At 38.3% G+C, this 20,269-nt stretch overlaps 2 protein-coding genes across 3 annotated transcripts in view; one reads left to right on the plus strand and one right to left on the minus strand.

The window, feature by feature from the left end:
- FIG4 (FIG4 phosphoinositide 5-phosphatase) overlaps positions 1 to 7,768 on the minus strand; it is a 104,576-nt gene extending 96,808 nt beyond the window's left edge. The window contains exon 1 of one of the 2 annotated variants that reach the window (XM_063311296.1): positions 7,473 to 7,768. In XM_063311296.1, the coding sequence (XP_063167366.1) occupies positions 7,473 to 7,535 (63 nt within the window). In that variant the 5' untranslated portion in view covers positions 7,536 to 7,768. The remainder of the gene's footprint in view (positions 1 to 7,472) is intronic. The other variant, XM_063311288.1, reaches the window with a different exon arrangement.
- A 1,693-nt stretch (positions 7,769 to 9,461) lies between these two features.
- Positions 9,462 to 20,269, plus strand: part of AK9 (adenylate kinase 9) — an 88,822-nt gene continuing 78,014 nt past the window's right edge. The window contains exons 1-5 of the mRNA XM_063296485.1: positions 9,462 to 9,580; positions 13,166 to 13,229; positions 16,921 to 16,973; positions 17,471 to 17,567; positions 18,343 to 18,455. Of these exons, the coding sequence (XP_063152555.1) occupies positions 9,464 to 9,580; positions 13,166 to 13,229; positions 16,921 to 16,973; positions 17,471 to 17,567; positions 18,343 to 18,455 (444 nt within the window). The 5' untranslated portion in view covers positions 9,462 to 9,463. The remainder of the gene's footprint in view (positions 9,581 to 13,165; positions 13,230 to 16,920; positions 16,974 to 17,470; positions 17,568 to 18,342; positions 18,456 to 20,269) is intronic.

Below are 20,269 nucleotides of genomic sequence, written 5' to 3' on the forward strand. Positions count from 1 at the left end.
AAAGTCTTTCACTGCTTCTACATTTTCTCCCTCTATTTGCCAGTTTTCAATCAAGCTGGTTGCCATAATCTTGGTTTTTTGAGGTTTAGCTGCAAGCCAGCTTTTGCACTTTCTTCTTTCACCTTCATCATAAGGCTCCTCAGTTCCTCTTCGCTTTCAGCCAGCAAAGTGGTATCATCTGCATATCTGAGATTGTTAATGTTTCTTCCAGAGATTTTAACTCCAGCCTTGGATTCCTCAAGCCCAGCACGTCGCATGATGTGTTCTGCGTACAAGTTGAATAGGTAGGGTGAGAGTATACAGCCCTGCCGTACTCCTTTCCCAATCTTAAACCAGTCCGTTGTTCCGTGGTCTGTTCTTACTGTTGCTACTTGGTCGTTATACAGATTCTTCAGTAGGCATACATATTCCCTAACAAAGCAAATAGCAGTTTCAAAGATGGTGTATCTTCACTCAGAACCACAAGAAGAAGAAATATTTTTTTAAGAAAAAAACTCCCCCAGGAGAAGGATTCACGAAAGAGGGGAAAAAAACACTTTAGCTTTTAACTTGTTCAGTTTATTTTATGGGAAATTCTGAGAGTAATATTTTCTAAGCACACAAGCCATTTTAAAGTATATTTTATGCCACAGGAGGGCTGGGCCCATAGGGAGAAAGGCTGGAGTTTTCAAGGCTTCCCCCTCAGAGCCCATGTAGGCATTGGGTCTTCACACACTAATCCTACCTCTTGCCCCAGTGTAGCTGCTTGGTAATTACTACTGCCCTCATCTATCTTCCAAGGGGTGGCTCACTTCACATTCTCTCCCTAATCCCTGTCTGTGCAAGAGATACAGTGCCTACAACCTGTACTTTCCTTCTGACAAATAAAAGGTAAAAACAAAAATTAAATAATTTCTATGATGCAACTTACTTGCCTTGTAACAAAAAGGCATTATGACAAGAATTTCCTTTTTTTAGGTAACTCAGTCTCACAGGCAATACACAAAAACAAACTTGGCAGGCCGCAAGATGGAATTGCTCTGCTACAATCATTGATCTGTTTCCAGCTATGTATCAGTTCCCAACAAATCAATAAAGAGAAAATTTTGAACTAAGTCTGAAAATATAGAAAAATAGAAGAAATAGATAATAAGAATGCTAATGCACACAGACAAAAGAAATTAAAATTAAATGCAATTAATTACAATTACAATTAAAATATAATCCAATGGCTAACAGGAGTTATATAACATATTCCTGCAAAACCACCCAAATCTCAAAGCAAAATCTTCTGCTTCTTTTTCCCTGGACCTATGTCAGCTTCTTGAGATATTTCCATTCATTTACTAGAGCTTTTAAAAAAATAAAAAAGTCCTAGGACAAGATTTGACAGGATCTGAGCATACCATGCTAAAGCCCATGCCTGAGAGAGGACAGAAGTTAGATACTATCTAACATTTTGACTGGTAAGAAGGCTGAAGTATTGTGAATGCCAAAGGGCTAATCACTACACTGTAAAATTCAGAACTTTATGCCACACTGTTACGTAATTATCAACTACAGTAAGGATTATAATAGAGACATTAAATCATGGAAGGGAAAGGAAAAATATTACCTAAAACAGAATCAAAACAAAAGTGACCTGTACAAAATCATATAAAGAACAGAAAAAAAGCGCTAGGGCATTTTTGAGGGGTAAGGAAAGATACAGTAAACAATCGTCTCTACAGCGTATTCTAAAAGATAGAACTTCTACCACATGGACCCAAAACATGAATTGTCCCCATCACCAATGAGCTGAGGGACAATATGAGACAAGTCTCTGGATAATGTTACAGAAGCAGCTGTAATCTACAAAAACAGTCTAGTACTCAACATTTATTTTAAACTCTTTAAAAAATTACATTAAACGTCTCTTTTTTCATTAAAAATACTGTTTAGAATATATTTAAGCATGTTAAAAATAAAATATATTAACTTAGTTCACATATTGCTATAAACCATGATAGGTTTGTTTTTGGTTTAGTGCAATGTGTTTAATCAGTCATTGTGCTTTTTAAATCTTGAGTTATGGGTTCTGCATAGAGCTACACTCTATCAGTTGTGCTTTACTCAAGCAAATCAGGTTTAGCATGTGGTATAAACCAGGCCATGAAATGAATAAACATATTGAGTTAAAAGTTGTGCTTGTCAGTTATACAACCAATAATTAACAATATTTTTGCTAGGTATTAAACTGTACTAATATCATTAAAAACCTCTTTTTAATTTAATTATCTCACCTTTATTATTTTTACAAATAACTCAAGGTGGGGAACATAACAAATACTCCTTCCTCCTCCTATTTTCCCCACAACAACCACCCTGTGAGGTGCCTGAATGTAGTTTGTTAAGCTGAATGCAGCTTAAGTTAACCTGATTTTATGAATAAGTCACCATTATTATTTCCCTTTCAATCTTCCTCTGTGTTTTAAATTTGATCAAGTCCATATACTGTACTGGGTTGCCCCAACATAAATGGTCAGCCACATCATCGCTGAAGAGGTACAAATGAGTATGTGATGAAAGGTTGAGTTCTGTAAATTTAGTGGCAGAGGAGACAAAAGTGGTATATGTAGAAATGAAAGATGAATGTTCAAAATATTACAAACTATATTTCCAAATGTGTTGATTATGATTATTTTACATTGCTCTCTTGATGATCTGCTCATTCAGATAGTACCTTGTTTTTGCTTGGTGAAGGGAAGATGGATTTTCAAAACAGCAGTGTTTTTTATAAACCTCTTTGTGTAAAACCTTGCACAATGAAACTGAACAAGGGGCACAGTGTGGTATTTTATGCCCCAAAACAACATAAAAAGGAAATCCTCATTACACAGTGTAGGGCCTCTGCTTAGATTCATTTCTTTCATTTCATTATAAATTGGATTAGAATGGGATATACAAAGACAAGATGACATCTGATAAGGACCACAGGAAAAAAAAATTAAGGGCAAGTGTTATAAATATGGCAGAACCAGTCATATATTATTAGTAAAGTCTTGAGAAAAAGAGGGTCGGGAACTGTCAAATCAGAAGTTATAGAAGTAATAGTTCCAATAAATAACAATTCCTGCTTTACTTGTCTGTAAACAAAGACACATGTGCAGAGGATACACAGAGCAAGTGTTTTAAATTGTTAATCTTATCCATTAATGTAAGAGTGTGTGTGTATGAATTTACTGTTTATGGTAAGTTAGTCAAGAGCCCAGGCAACTCTCTTACCTAGCTATAGGAAACTTGGTAGCCTCCAGAAGTTTTGGACTATAACTATAACCATACTTTACCATTGGTCATTCTATCTGGGGCTAATGAGAGTTGGTCCAAAGAATCAGGAAGGCTCCAGTTTGCCTATCCATCCTGAAGACTAATGCACAATTAATTTTGAGGTTAAGCTTTTTTAAAGATTTACTAATAAAAAGTGCTGCTTAGGAAATATACCATATGGTATATTTGGAATGCTTATGTAAATCCATGATTTAACCTAATTCCTTCTTTATTAAAATCAACCCAACCTATTTTGTTTTGCTTTGCTCTTCCTTGTATTAGTCAGATTATGTGCCCATGTGCAACAGTGAAATATCCAGCAATTTTGTAAAACTCCTATGATTCATGTTGATCTCAGAAAATAGTCAGAAATGTAATTAACATATTTAGCATGAAGTACCACCAGCTGTATCACTATAGTCTTCATTCAGGCAATTTCACTGTAACATAAAATGTATATTGTTCTGCTTTCTCCAGTACGCTGCCTTCTAGATGTGTTTAAATACAGCTTCCAAAATATGCACGTTGGTCATGCTGACTGAGATTTCTGGGGCAGCTGCAGTCCAATATATTCAGATAGCACTGAATTGGGGGAGACTGTTTTATGGCAGTTATCTGTATGTCAGCCCTATGAGGTGGACCAGACGAAGAAACTGACACCATGCAGACCTAAAACTACTTTTTATTAGGACTGCAATAGTAACAGAATCTTGAATGTCTGAATGTGCTTCCCTTTCTCCCTCTTTTATCTTCATGAGAATTAAAGGGGTGGTGATGTCTGAGATGCTTTCATAAACCACTTTCTTGGCCTGGGCTCAAGTTTTGTTTATCTGATTGTTGCCTTGATAGAGGATCTTCCTTCTGTCCTTCAATGATATTCTCTTTACTCACTACAGTGCAAGAGGCCCTGGAAGATAAACTAGACTAGCCTTTCTTAACTGGTGTTCCACAAGAGATCATGATTGAAAAAAATATGTTTTTTAACTTTGCGGACTGCACAACGTCAGTACTCACAGTTATTGGATTTTTTACAGTACATGTCACAACTCAGCTGCAGGCCTGCTACTTTGCTGTTGTAAAAAGTACTAAAAAGGTAAAAAAAAAGTTGTAAAAAACGGATTGTGTAAGTTAGAAGTGAATTCAAGTTTTCATATTTTTTTGCAATTTTCTCATTTAATTATTCATTACTCAAAAGAGCAATGGCAATTATTCTATTATTCTATATACAACTTACTGATCATGCTAACATACTATCTAATGCAGTACAGTAGCCTAATTCATATAAAAAACTAAGCCATAAAATAATTTGTCCGCTTTTGGTTTAGCATATCGAGCGGATCCAGTTAACTCTGTATGCTAAATTTACCAGTTAATTAGTAAAAGGAGGTTTATAACATATGTGTCATATGAAATCAGCTATTTAATGTGGCATATGAACCCCTCACACTGACTGGGATTGCATTCCATGCTAAACCATGGTTTACTAAATAAGAAAGACACAGCATGCTAAGTCTTAAACCACACTACTAGCACTCCCACAGAGAAACTAGGAAAGCCACTGAAAAGCTAACAGAATCTTCCTAGTTTAAGCCAGAGATTCTCAAAATTGCAATATTGCCATTCCCTAAAATAGAAAACAATTGTGTGATCCTTCTCATGGATAAAACTAATAAGTAAACAAAATTATAAAACTGCACATTAGCACTGTGTTGACAGTCATGTCACAAAACTCATTCCGGGCTTTGCTCTCCATGTGGTTTGCACAACCTTTCTGCAAGCTTGCCAGGCAAAACACAAATGAGTTTTGAAAGCAACCAATTTTGCCAAGCCCTTCCCCCTTTACAATGTTTTTTGCACAGTCATGGCCCACAGTGTGAGACCCCTGATTTAAGCATTTTTTTTAACTTTAACAATCCAGATGATACAGTAATCCCAAATAAACAACTGTGGCCCCCTTTTCTGTTATTTCCAACATGGTCCATCTCTAAATATATTTCTTACATCCTTCATTCAATCTGCACTACTTTAACAATAAATTACAAAATAAAGCCAAAGCCAAACAACTGACCACTACTTATAGTAATTTGCACATAAAAACATTTTTATATTAATTGAACAGATGTATGACCCAAGATCATCTTAACCTTTTTCTAAAGTATATCAGAAAACATTTTAAAAAGGGTTTTCCAACATTATCAGGCTACCTTCGCTAAGCAACAGGGAAGTTTAAAAAAAAAAATGAAAAATCAACAAAGTACAAAATTGTATATAGATGCTTATTTCTGCCATGATTTCTGTAGATGTTTTTGGTTACAGAATTACCAAAATCTATTGCAAACCATGGGCAACATTCTGATTAATTTTGCATCTGAAAAAAAAGTAGAATTTTGAAGTTGTCATTCATTTTTTTTATTTATAAGATTTAAAAGGCCGCCTGACTCCAGAATGAATTTGGGCAGCTTACGTTACCAAAAAAGAAAAAGCAATAAAAAAGGAGAAAATATATATGGAAAAAACATCCAATACCTAAAATACTGTACAAAAGTCACCTGGTAGCAAAGTCATGTTTTTAAAGACTTGCAGAACCCTTGCAGGATGAGAGCAGTGCAAATCTCCAGGGGGATACTGTTCCAGAGGGCAGACCAGATTTCAGATATTCAGCATAAATCCTACAACAAAATTAACTTTGCTAAATATAGAGATTACTTAGGCAGTGTCCAATATATAATCTGCAGGCAGACTACAAGACATATAAATAAATAACTTCCCGACACTGGGAAAGGGGGTTAATGTATCCGTTACATCAACTATTACCCAAATCCTAAAAATAAACCCAAACAGATTTCAGGAACTGCATGCTTCCATTCTTCAAAATACTGCACAGGTTAGATATCTTACAGTTCAAGATACCCAAAGCACATATTGTTAACCCAACATCTCACTTTTTCCTGGAAAAGGATATCCCTCTTCTTTCTATTCCTACAAAATCCTTTCCTGCTCCATTTAGACTCTCAAAGAACTATGCAACAATTCTTCAGATATATGTAGAGTAACTCAGCCAATACTAGGCACTGACTCATGAATGCTCAGATCTCAGAACGATTCTGCAGGCAAGAAAGTGCTCCCTGAGAGGATGGAATAGCTAGAGACTCCACAGTCTACAGATATGCTCCCAATGGATACTGAAACATTCACTGTAGAGATCACTTTTCTTATAACAGAAGCTCCAAAGTACAGTACTGATCAGTATCTCCACATGGAATGTGTTACACTCTGGCCAAATGTTCTGGAGTAAAACAGCTGATACAGACTTCCATCATCTTTCATTCAGTGGGGGGGAAAAATCACAGACTTAAGAAAAGCTTATCTACATCAGACCAAGGATTTGGGAACATGTTTCTGGGGCTCTGTTTGCAGAAAAAACATTCAGTGAATGAGCATGCATCAGCATCTTTTTCTCCACCTTCACTGAGCATTGCTTTTCAACAAAAGTTTAAGGCTTACTATGTTATCTGAACTTGAAATGGCTCCCATTTTGGGAGGATAGATTAGCCTTGGTTAAAATAATAGTAAACAAGCCCTGGGAAAGGGGATGAAAGTTGGCAGCTCTCCTGTGCTCATTAACCAAGTATGTTGGCTTAACATATTGTGGAAACACAACTGCAAAGAGTTGTGTTTCTGAGAAAGCTGTACCTAGCTATGACAGCAGCCAAGGTCCTTCCACTAGTATTCAGTTACAGTATCTGTCAGCTTTAAATGTGTAGGTTCCAGTTAGCTATCAATCCAGTTTACTGGGGCTCAAAGTCCAATATACAACTTCAAGCCAATGGAACTCACTCAACCCAGCATTCTTTCCTGGTTACTTTTCTATAGTTCCAAAACTGACTCCGCATAGCTCTTTATAGTAAAGAAAATATGGTAATTAACAGGTGCTCATTGGAAAATAATGATAAGTTAGGACTTAACAGCTCCTATTATTCCAGCCATGGGCTGCACTCCTTGTAATGCAGAAGACAGGATTTCTAGGTTGGATAGAAATCCACCAGTCAGACTAAAATCTGCACCTAGGAGACTTCCTCTATTTAATAGGAATATCCAGGATTCCTCCACTTTCCTCAGTTCAAAACCCACAGGATCCCAACCAACGGCGAAATAGGAAAGTAGCAGGCGTTGTGGAGGTTACTTACAGCTCTAGTTTCGTACAACACCAGCTTCTGTACAGAGCTGATGATTGGAGCCGCCGCAGGCATGGTAACACAGCAGAGGGGATTACACTCAGCCACCTGCGAAAGCCCCCAACTGTCCTAGAACGCTCCTTCCTCCTTTTGAGGATAGGTTTGGCCTTAACTAGGCGACGGTTCAGAGATAAAAGGGTGCATAAACCCGTTTTCCTCTGTTTAACTCTACCAGAGAAGGACCCTATAAGAAAGGGTCGATTGGGAGCAGAAAAAACATGGGACACCACCCCCTACCAAGAGTAGGAGGCTGTTCCGCTAACACCGAGCGCGGTCGCCGGAGAGTGACAGCAGAGGGGAAGCGCGAAGCCACGTGACTGAACTTGCCGGCGCGGCGGCCATTTTGGGTTTGGCAACGATGCCAGTTCTTGCCCGGAACGGCGGAAATTTTGGAGAGAATTGTAAGCCCAATAGCGGAGCGCCATGTTTTTGCATTCTTTCCTTGCGCTATCAGCGAGTGGAGTCCCATGGAATCTACCATGGCGGCAGTAACTTGTAGGATGCACAAGGATTAAAAGATTTCAGCTTTCGTGGATAAAGTCCACGTCATCGTTTACATGAAGTTTATCTGTCTGTTCCTAGGAGCACCCCACGCGGGTGAATAACATTCCTGCCCATCGAGGCTAATACTCTGCGGCTCTGATGAGGCAGAATCCAAATCACAGGCATTGAAGCTATCGCAAGCACTTTTTTCAGCTCTCATAACACCCTTTTTTTTCTTTAGGAGAAAAGTTTTAAATATTCACACCAAGAAATGAACTCAGTGAGACTTTCCCGTGTGGAAATGCATAGCATTGCCCTGCGTTGTCACTGAACCCGTGGCTTCTGAGCAAATGCGGGATTCCGTTGTTTGCAACGTTACAGGCTGATCCTCGGGCTACAAGTCAGTTGCGCCCATTTAACCCACATAACTCCCACCAAGGATCCGCTCCCTAGGAGGCTGAGAATTCCCGCTAAAAGACTTATATTTAGAACCTCCCGAACAATCGTGTCAGCCGTTACCGAAGCACCCTAAACATTCCATGAGTCGGAAGTTAGCTCGCGCTCGGCTGTACCTGCCCATTTGTGAGAGGGGGCGGAGTGCCTCGCGCAGGGACCGTTGATTGGGTGAAGCGAGTGTGGGTGATTCCAAGGGAGAGATGAGGCGGGGCGCTATCTCCACGGTTACGGGGGAACACAAATCACTGCGGAGCTTTCATCCCGCGCAGTTGCCAAAGTGAAACTGTGAAGCCTCGCTTGGCCTCATCCTGCAGTAAGTGTTCCCTATATGGCCCTTTATCCGTTCCTGCGACAGGAATATCAATGAAAATTATTTCATCAAGTTCAGTTGTGCCGCCCCTCGCGCCTTACTCAAGATTGTCAAGAGGGGATTAAGTACCATGCTGTGTGTGTTTTTTTTAATTAATTTATTTATTTACAATATTTTTACCTCGCTTTTTGGTCAGTGCACTCAAGAAGGGCTTTTACTTTAAAAAAGCCAGCCTAAATTTACTATTAGTCATCATACTCTCTGGGGCTGAGAAACGCGTCTAGGAAGAGTCTGTTGGCAAATCAGGCTGCACAGAAAAACTTTACCAAATTGCTTTTATGCTAAAATTCATATGGCAGCAATATATGCAGATTATAAGTAGACACCTATTAGTTGAGCTGATGCCTGTTGTTTGCATAGACACATCCATGCTGTTTTCTTGTCAACAGTGCAGAAGTGGTTTGCCATTGCCTTTCAGGATTTTTATTTTTATTTTATTATTATTTTTGGGTTCTTAGTATAGTCTACAGCCATAGGATTTTCTGACTGTCTCCCATTCAAGATCTAGGTCCAACTCTCCTATTTTTTTTTTTCTGGATCGTCCAAGATCAGCTAATTGGTGCTACTAGCTATAGATGTGAAAAGTAGTGATGATCTTAATAAATAACTCTGTCTTTTAAATGTAGATTGAATGATGGCATCTCCAGAAGCTGAACAGCCTTACCCTTTTGTAGATATATATGATGAAGATGAATCTGACAGAGTCTTCCTTATGTCCAAGCCTACTTGCTTTGTCATCTTTGGAAAACCAGTAAGAGAAAGTCCAGCATGATTAAATCGATACTTAAAACAGTATAATTCAAAATACAGCCTCATATATATCTTTATCTACAATTCCTATGGAATTCAGTAGATTTTATTACTAGAAGAATGTACAGGTACTTGAAAGTCATTAAACCTGTTGAACGTGTTAACTCCTGAATAAAATTCATAAGATGGTGCTGTCAATATGGCAAACTTTTCCTTGCCTTCTCCAAGACAGCTTTTCTAGATCACTGCAAGAATGTATAGCATGGCATGCCATAAAATATGGATTTTAAGGTCTTCCCAATCTGGATATGTTCTATCTCTGACTCCGGATGGGGTAATACTCCCCCAGACAGAGCTGATGCACAAGTTGGGGGTCCTCTTGCATGGTTCATGTTCAAGAAGCAGGTGGCAGCTGTGGCCAGGAGGGCATTTGTACAAATGCATATTGTGTGCCAATTGTGCCCTTTCCTGGATCAGGAAACTCTTCCATGGTTACTCACATTTTAATCACCTCCCAGTTCATGGAGCTGCCCTTGAAGAGCATACAGAGGCTGCACCTGATCAAGAATGCAGAACATGTAGCTTTGGGCATATCACATGGTATACCAAGGTAATACCACTGCTTCATGAGCTGCACTGCTTTCAGTAGCTTCTAAGTGCAGTTGAACATGCTGGCTATCACCTGTGCGTGGCATAAGGCCAGGTTATTGGGACTGATTATTTCTGATGGTTTCTGCCCAACTCACCAGATCTGGCAGAGTATGCTCAGGGTCTCTTTTTAAGCAGTGTCATTTAGTTGAGCCCAGGAAGCAAACCTTCTCTGTTCAAGTGCCTGCCCATCCCCTCCCCCTGAGATTTAGATGGCCCTGACTCTTCAAGAGTCTCAGAAGGCCTTGAAAACCTTTTCCTTCAGGCATTGGGGCCAGGATATTAGCCAAGACTGGTATGTAACTTTCATAATGCATTATGGGAGAATTTTGCTCAGAGCCTCAGTTGCATTGCATTACATTGCATGTATTTATTCTGTTCTATTTTGTTTTATTTTATGGTTTCTGTATTATTAGCTACCCAGGGTCATTAGGTTGAGGGCAGCCTCATAAATTCTTTAAATAAATAAATAAATGGTGCTCTTCTGTATCACTTGCAGGAGTTCCAGAACAGCTCCAGCAATCATTACCACTGTCTGTTGCAGGCAGACAAATGACTATTGTGCTATATCACAAAGTATGATGGCCATAGGGAGTCATTATATAAAGGCTTTGCCCTGTTCCTATCATATGATGCAGTTGAAATATGTCCTTTTAATTCCACAATGCTGAGTGTCACAGTGTTATTTTGAAATATATCTTATGGATTGGCTTCTGTATAACTATATTCATGTGCTTGGCCATGCATCCTGAGTTAAAATTCTTTGAGTTGGAAAACGAATTGCATTGATTTCTGTCGGATTTATTTCTGTCATGTATTTGAGATAATGCTGTGTGGAGTTGCAGTATTCCGATGCTCTAGGCATCTTCTTTAGCAGTGACTTAATTAACATTATTAAAAGAAATTATAGTTATGTCATTGTGGGACTTAATGCTTATCTGACTGATAATTGCAGTAGATCTCATTCAGCAATCCAAAATATAGTGTATACACTGCCAATATTTCTGAATTTATTTGATTAGATTCTTCTTGAAATTCTCATTAGTGTATTTCAAAACTAGCTTACAATGATGGCAGGAGAATTTAGGCTGCAGTTGCATCCTTACAACTCTGTTCTACTTTATACTGGCTCCAACAATAATTCTGATGTGCATTCCCAGAATAAAGTAGTTCACATCTTTCATATGCTTACACTAACATAGCCTTTCCAAATGTATTGGAATTCTTTCAGCTACAAACAATATTGCTATCCTTGCTGGGAATTATGAAAGTCATGTTTCAACCCAACTGCAGTATAGCTGCTGAGTAAACAGTAAACTGTTCTTTAGGTGCAGAATTAAGTAGATAATTATGGGGTGATGCAGGAATCGGTTTTCTCTTCTACCTATTTAACATTTACATGAAGCTACTTGGAGAGGTCATCTGAAAATTTGGAGTTCAGATCATCAATGTGCTGATGAGACAAGTTCAGATTGTCATTGTGCTGATTTATATCACTACCCCAAACCAGACTGATGATGCCGTTGAGGCCCTGTCCTGGTGCCTTAAGAATCTGGATGGGGAAGAACGGGTTTAAACTGAGTTGTAGAAAGATGGAATCACTGCTTTTTCCATTGGGGTTCTCTATCTGTTTTAGTAGTCTCTCTTGATAGTGCAGTACTACCCCTGAAGGAGCATGTCCATGACTTGGGGGTTCTTCTAGGCTCTCAGATCTTCTAGAAGAGCTATGGCCAGGGGGGCTCCTAGCTTTGGCTGGTGTACCAGTTAGAGTGGGAGCATCTTGCTGCAGTGACTCATGCCCTTGTCACCATCCATTTAGACTATTGCAACAGATTCTATATGGGTCTGCCTTTGAAGATCACTTGGAAACTGCATTTGACCATTTGCCAGTGGGAGCAGATTACATCAGTACTGCAAGCCCTGTCCAACAGGCTTCTAGGTACAATTTAAAATCTTGGTGGTAATCTAAAAGTCCTACATGGCTTGGCACATAGTTAATTGCAGGACTCCATTCTCCATTGGAATTGGCCTAGCCAGTGCAAACTACCAGGGAGAACCTACGAGTGGTGTCCCACTTTAGGGAGGTGAGGAGGGCAAGAATGGAGGTGCTGCTTTTCAGTGGCAGCACGGGTCCTTTACAGCAGCCTCTTAGTGGACATCTGGTTGGTTCCCATACTGGCTGCCTTCTGGAAGCTACTCCAAACAAAGCTCTTTTGGGGGACATTTAGGTCTTGATTCCATCTTGGTTTAGTTACAGTTTGATTTGGTTTATTTAATTTTATTCCATATTTCCATTAGTTTGTGGAACTTTATTTTCTACTTATTTATTATATGTTGTTTCTTGTGTATTTTATGTAGTAAGCTGCTGAGAGTTCTCAGGATTTAGCACTCTATAAATACGATTGATGGATGGATGGATGGATGGATAGATAAATCAGCAATAGGCCCATGCTCCCTAATGTATCTCTATCAATTTTGCTTTGTAACAGGGAATTGTTTGCTAATATATTAAGTATATTGTATTATATATTTACTGGAAGCAAGCGTGTGATCATAGCCCTAGTTTTCTTTGTGTCTTTTTATCCCTACCATGAAACCTTTCAGACAGGTACATAGCACAGAACATAGAATCACATTGATTTAACTACCAGAGCTAATGAGTTAGAAGTGTCAAATATATCTTTGCTTTGAAAGGTAACAAGGGCAAGAACGATGCCATTTTTTCAATAAAAAATTGGAAAAACAGAATATATTGCGTACACAATTAGAGCCACAAACAGGATTTTTGACTTTTAATAATGTGGATGGAATTTCTAATCACTCCTTATTATAATAAATATTTCAGTCTTCATTGCTCCATTCTAATTTGTTACATTTGAAGCACTGCAATTCATTCTAGTTTTAATAATCCTTTTCTTTTTGTTTTTCTCACTTTAAGGGAGTTGGGAAGAAAACACTAGCTAAAAAATTAGCCCAGTTTTGGAAGTGCACGCTTGTGGATGGTAAATATAAAAACCGTATTCATTTTACAGTATTTCATTCTACACGTTTACATGATTTCTAACATTCAGAGGCCTGTTTCATTAAAATAAAAGCCTGCAATGGTTTCCTGAACTAACATACGAATCATTTCTTCAGAAGAGTTTGGTAATGTATATTGTTCTTCTGCTGGAGAGATTTTGAATTTTAGCAGATACCATTGGAAGTATTACCATATTTCCACAAAGGTGAAAGAAGTGCCAAAATGGGAGGGGGAGGGGGATGGAATCTAATGCTTCGAAACTGGATTTCTGCTTGTGTAACAAAATATTCTCCGCCTACCCACCCCTCCAAAAAAGCCTGTTTTGAAGATACTGATACTGAAGCTACATCTCTTCTCATTTATAGATAGTGTCGGTGGCAAGGCTGACAATGTCCATATTACACATAGACTTCCTACATTTTTAAAAAGTGTGATAGTGTAATTTAGTTACAGAATCACTTAAAACATAACAAGAAAAAAACAGCCCGCTCTGTAAAGTTAGTATTTCTACCATCAAGTTGTATATTAAAAAATATATATTTTATTCTATCCGTATGACTTTTATAGGGACGCGGTGGCGCTGCGGGTTAAACCGCTGAGCTGTCGATCGGAAGGTCGGCGGTTCGAAACCGCGCGGCGGGGTGAGCTCCCGTTGCTCGTCCCAGCTCCTGCCCACCTAGCAGTTCGAAAACATGCAAATGTGAGTAGATCAATAGGTACCGCTTCGGCGGGAAGGTAACGGCGTTCCGTGAGTCATGCTGGCCACATGACCCGGAAGTGTCCTATGGACAACGCCGGCTCTTTGGCTTTGAAACGGAGATGAGCACCGCCCCCTAGAGTCGGACACGACTGGACTTTACGTCAAGGGAAACCTTTACCTTTACCTTTATGACTTTTATATGATTTAACCTACTCCATTCTTCTTTCCAAATTGCAATGTTGTTTCCCATTCCATTATATTCATACAAACGTAACATCACAGTTGCAGAAGCAATACAAGTTTTTGAAATGAATCCTAACAAAGTCAGTAACAGGCTTGGTGAGAGTAGGAAAGGAAAAACTATATTGTGATGGCAATTATTTTTTATTAAAATAAAAGGGATTAATAAAATGCTTCTGCTAATCTCTGGACTAGTCATTGTATGAAGAATAAAAGAGTCTGATCAGAGGTGTTTGTGGGGAGAGGGTAAAAAGAAGTCCAGATGGCGGGCAGGGCCATGCGATTGAAGCCCTACCCCTTTTTATATCCATGCAACATGAGGATGCCCCTGAGTCTGATGGAGGATAAACCTTTACATCTTATAGGAAGTATCTCCTTAGCTGCCTCAATTTTATTGCAGGTAATAATCTACAGATTTTCTTCATGTTTTTTACCAACAATTTCAGACTAAAACGTGCTTGATTCCAGCCTTTCCCATTCCACTTAAGTTGCACTTGCCATCTATTAATTCACCTAGGGAGTATGGAATAACTGAAGTGATTAGAGGGAAGTATATGTTCTCTGTCAGGCACAACTTTCAGCAATCTATTTTTGGTTTTTAAATTAAGTTTTCCTCCGGGATATTCTGCCCCCCAGAGAGACTGCCTTACCTTTGGGAGCAGTAACTTTTACATTAAATTTGCAGGAGTGAATAAAGAAAGTAGCACAGCAAGCTAGTGATTGGATTCTCACTCATTCCTTTAGGATTAATTTGGCATCAGCAGGTTTCTGCGTAAAAAGCTAAATCTATGAAGCAGCATGTGCCTGATTTACAATTTAATCCCCAAAGCATCATTTTTATTTATTTTCTATCCCCTTTTTTATTTTTATAAATAACTCAAGGCGGCAAACATATTCTTTCCTCCTCCTATTTTCCCCACAACAACAACCCTGTGAGGTGAGTTGGGCTGAGAGAGAGTGACTGGCCCAAGGTCACCCACCCGGCTTTCATGCCTAAGGCGGGACTAGAACTCACAGACTCCTGGTTTCTAGCCTTAACCCCTAGACCAAACTGGCTCTCTTCCTTTTTTTCTTTGAAGTTCTATCATTGGTACATAATTACAATGATTTCCAAAGAATCCTATGGCAAGACTAAAATTTCTGAATTTTTAAAATTGCATTATGGTTTTATTTAAGGAGAAATTGCTTGTGTGAGCCTATTGTTGCCTGCTTCTTTACAATTTAGGTGGTATCAATTAGAACAACATGGGAGCCCTCTGGTGGCTAAAAGTGCCTTTTATTTTGTTGAAATTATGGTGAACTAGATTATGAAGCTCAGAACCATAATCAGTCTCTTCCATTTAAAATGAGAGCGTTAATGGTAATAATAATTATCAATCCATGATGGGTACCTTGAAGATCTAGAAAGTGGCTTTAGAGAAAAAGGTATTGATTCCTTCTTCTCCAAAGCTGTAATAGTTGAAGAGAAATGAAAATATTTTATATTGCTTTTAGAATACTTCTGTTATGTTTGGACTCTGGTCAAATTATAGCAGAAAGATACATTACAGCTATTTTACTATTCATGCAGTTGTGGATCAATTATTCTAAATAACAACAGTACCACTGTATTAGTCATTTGGGAACCCATTTTGATTCTTGGCCAATTAATATGTATTTAAAGCATATCTCTATACTCTGCTAACAGGGGTCAAGAAGGTTAGCATGTAAGAAGAAACCAGATGTAAGTCCCTGGGTAACACTGCATATCCTTTCCTTTCTAACTTCCTTCCATTGGATATCACGTATCAACAATGTATGAAAGGAGAGTAACATCACTCTCCTCACCTCCTGATCATTTCATATTTGCAGACTTTACACATACACAGAAAGTGAAAGCATGAGAAAGTGAGATGACACAGCTGCCAACCACAATTTTTGGTTAATCCCCAGACACGACATTTTAAAATAAAAAAACAAGGAAATAACAAGCCTATAACATTTTTTAAAAAAAATAAATTTTACAAAAGCAAGAGAGATGGTGGCCAAATAAAACAAACCTGATTTCTTCTTACATTTCTTTCCTGTCAGGAATCATTGAAGACGAAGTCCACTTAAGTTCACATATCCTGTAAACCCATATTGTGATTTGTTTGATCTGGTGTTAGCATGATCCATTTATGTTTCACTTTGTACAAAGCTATTGTACTTTGTATACCACTTAACATTACAAGTGAACTAAGCATTATGGTTTGTTTTACAAAGTGTTTTAATGTGATCTGTTATCCCAGCCATTATCAAGTACCTGGCAGACTGACTGTACATATGTGTCCAACTTAATGGATCATACATTGTGCAACTTCTCTAGACATTTTAGGATATTTAGAAGTAGCGTTAAGTCTCTTGTTCTTTTCAAGGGGAAGCTTGGCTGCAGCACAGAAAGATGAATGTTCCTTAAGGAATTAATAGAATATCAGGTGCTATCTAGACAGAGCAACACAAAATATGGCCACTTCATGGTTTCTACACTTATTATCTGCATTGTCTTTGTATAGAGAGATATACAAGAGACTATCACTGCAGATGGATGATTGTGGGAAGGGAATGCATAAAGATCTTCAGTATTAAAAATGTTGTTTTTAATCACCATTTTAAGTCACCTAAATTCTGTTGTGCATTATGCTGCATATATACATGCACACAGCACCATCTAAACAGTTTTATGCTTTTTTTATGTGATGTATCCTTTTAGCTTTGGAACTTATAAATGAAAATATGACAGCCGAAACAGAATATGGACTGAAGGTAAACTCTATTTATTCACTTGGATTTTTTTTTTTATTCCTTAGTAAAACTATAATTCTTTCAAATGGCACTATCAGTTAAAGCCCAGCTTAGCTCACAGCCTTGAATTATTGTGATGTTTTATTAGGCTTTGAACTATGGGTAATGTACAGAGCTCAGTGGCAGAGCACATGTTTTGTACATAGGTTCATTTCTTGGCATCTCCAGTAAAAAAAAATCAGTAGCAGATAATATAAAGAATAAAAGATTTCTGCTGGTGACCTTGAGGAGGTACTATAAGAGAAAACAGAAAGAAGCCAAGAGAGAGAAAGAGAAAACAATAGCAGCAAGGATTTATAGGAGTTGTAGTCCAAAATATGCTTTCACCTGAAAGAAACAATACTGGGCTATCTGGATAAGTTGTTTGATCTGATGTAAGGCAGTTTTCTATATTAATTATATATCCCCTATTATATATTCTCAACACAATTCAACATTTTACATTGTTCTCCCTTAAGTGTAAGGAATTGCTTTACCAAGGTCAAAATGTTCCTGAAGAGTTGGTGATAAAGATGCTTATGAACAAGCTGGAATCACCAGAGATTAATCACTTCGGTATGGGTTTCTGCATCTTCTTTTTTCCGTTATCTATTAAGTACGCTCATTATAATCCTAGAAATATATGCCTGTTGTTTGTTTGTTTGTTTATTTATTGGATGATATGGGATTTAGAGGCTGCCTGACTCCCAGACAACTCTGGGTGGCTCTATATGGTGGTGGCAGTTGTATTTTTGTGTTAGCTATTTGCTAACCTTGAGTGTATAGTATTATGCCAAAAAAAAAAAAAAAAAGTGGTAAAAGCAAGTGCCAGGAGATTAGAGGTGAGAGTAGAAATTTTTAAAGTTCTAGAAGGAAAGTGTAGGATCTCTGGTATACAGGAGACTGTTGTTCTTTCAAAATTGGGCACCTCTCCAGACCTTTCTTTAGGAAGAAAAAAAAAGGGTGCTAGAGACCAGAGGCAAGAGTGTGCATTCATTCCTGTTTCAAGGGATCAATAGGTGCTGGCTGATTCTACTCTCCCAGCTCACCAGATAGGCTGCCAATAGCATGGGCAGTGAGATGCATCAGATTTGACACACCTTGAAACTGCTGCTGGGTACTGTTGGTCTAAGGGGAGAAACCGTTTTCATACTGGTAAGGACAACTTAAAGCTGTTTATGGGCTGAAGACAAGATGAGGACGCAGCAGCGTAAAATGTTTCCAGGGAGTGGTTCTACTATGGTTAGATACAAATGAGGAAAGGCCCATAGTCATCCCATAGTTACTGTAAAATAGATATGTTAAGTGTGGGTTTTAAAGTATAAAAATATTTGCATTTTTCACCCTGCAGGTTATGTTCTCTGTGATTTCCCTTCTCTTTCTGAGGATTTCATGGCTACACCAGAACAAATAGAAGTAATTAAAAATTTAAAATTAAAACCAGATTTCCTGATTAATATTAAGGTAATGTCACTGTTTGAAAATTCTTAATCAATCTTGTAGTTATTCTATAACTGCTTCATACTGTAAAGGAATGAAATATTTCATTTTTCTTTACTAGTAGTTGCCAAGTACTGTTTCTGTTTACATCTGGATTAGATTACTGTTCTAGTCTAAGTACTATTCCGCTAATTTGATTCAAATTCCTGTATCCTGTTTTTTTCCCATTAGTGTTCTGATTTTTTAAACCGCTGAGTTCTAGTGATTTTGAGACCACAGACTGCATTTATAGCACAGTACTTCCAAGAAAATGTAAATTTCCAGAACTTATTAGGTGACCTGCTTCAACATATGGCTTGAGGTATGATTGATGATAAAATGGAGTCCTGCCTGTCTCTTTATAATCATCAATCATTATTTGCTATATCTAAGTTCAAACTATAGTCTAGGATTATGATATTACAACAGAAGGGCAGACCTTAAAGTTACAAAGAAGCTATCAAAGTTAAATGCTGGAAACTGAGAAGCTTATCAATATCAGCTTTTTAAAAATACATATGACATCAGTTTGGTATATGCAAAATAGTTATGATAGAGAAGTGAATCTTCTGAATCATTTTTTCTTTTTACATTTTGAACCATCTTTTAGCTAAAGCAAAACTTTTAATTTCATTACATTGGAACAGCACAGATTAATATCAGTCCCTAAAATAGATATGAAGATAACGTTGTTTTTTTATGTATGTATTTATTTAACTTAGATGCTGCCTCAATCCAATTGATTCTGGGCAGATCACAGCATAAAAAAGAAAACAACAAAATGAAAAGATAGATAGAAAGATAGATAGATAGATAGATAGATAGATAGATAGATAGATAGATAGAAAGAAAAAGAAAGAAAGAGAAAGAAAGAAAGAAAGAAAGAAAGAAAGAAAGAAAGAAAGAAAGAAAGAAAGAAAGAAAGAAGATAGTCAATCTGGTCAACAACAGCCATATCATATATCCAACAAAGGGCTCTAACTAACCTAGCCAAAGCCTGGGAAGACAGCCAGGTCTTTAAAGCCCTCCAGAATGCCCTCAGGATGAGAGCCACCTTGATCTCTGGGGGAACTTCATTCCAGAGGGCTGGTGCCACAACAGAAAAGGCACACTTCCAGGGTCATGATAGAATGGCACTGCTTAATCAAAGGAACCTGGAGCACACCAACTCTGTCGGATCAACCCCACTGAGCTGACACCACAAGATATAGATGGTCCCTAAAGTAACCAGGCCCTATGCCATGTAGTGCTTTATAGGTCATAACCAGCACCTTGAAATGCACCCAAAGCCAACTGGCAATCAGTGCAACTCTCAACACAGAGATGTCATGTGAGCATACCAAGTCATACCATCACTGCCCATGCCACTGCATTCTGGACCAGTTGAAGTTTCCAGGTGGTCTTCCAGGGCAGGCCAATGTAGAATGTGTTACAGTAATTGAGCCATGAACGGACTAGCCCAAGAGTGACTGTCTGAAGAGCCTCCCAATCTAGGAAAGGGCACAACTGGCACACCACATGAAACTGTGCAAAGGAAAATCCCTGGATTGTTCACCACTCTCAAATGGGGAAGTGGTACCCCATCCAGTGTTAGAGATGGAGTATCCCCAGATCTAGATGGCCCTAATATCCACAGCCACTCAAACTTAGTAGGATTGAGTCAGATATGGTTTCTCCCCATCTAGACCCGCATAGCTTCCAAGCACTGGGACAAGACCTTGACCTGTTAAAGATTCAGATCTACAGGCAGTAACCCATATCAGATAATTAGCAAATAAGTAATACATTGCCCTTTTAAA

The sequence above is a fragment of the Candoia aspera genome, chromosome 1, assembly GCF_035149785.1.
Source record: "Candoia aspera isolate rCanAsp1 chromosome 1, rCanAsp1.hap2, whole genome shotgun sequence".
NCBI classification, from domain to species: Eukaryota; Metazoa; Chordata; class Lepidosauria; order Squamata; family Boidae; genus Candoia; species Candoia aspera.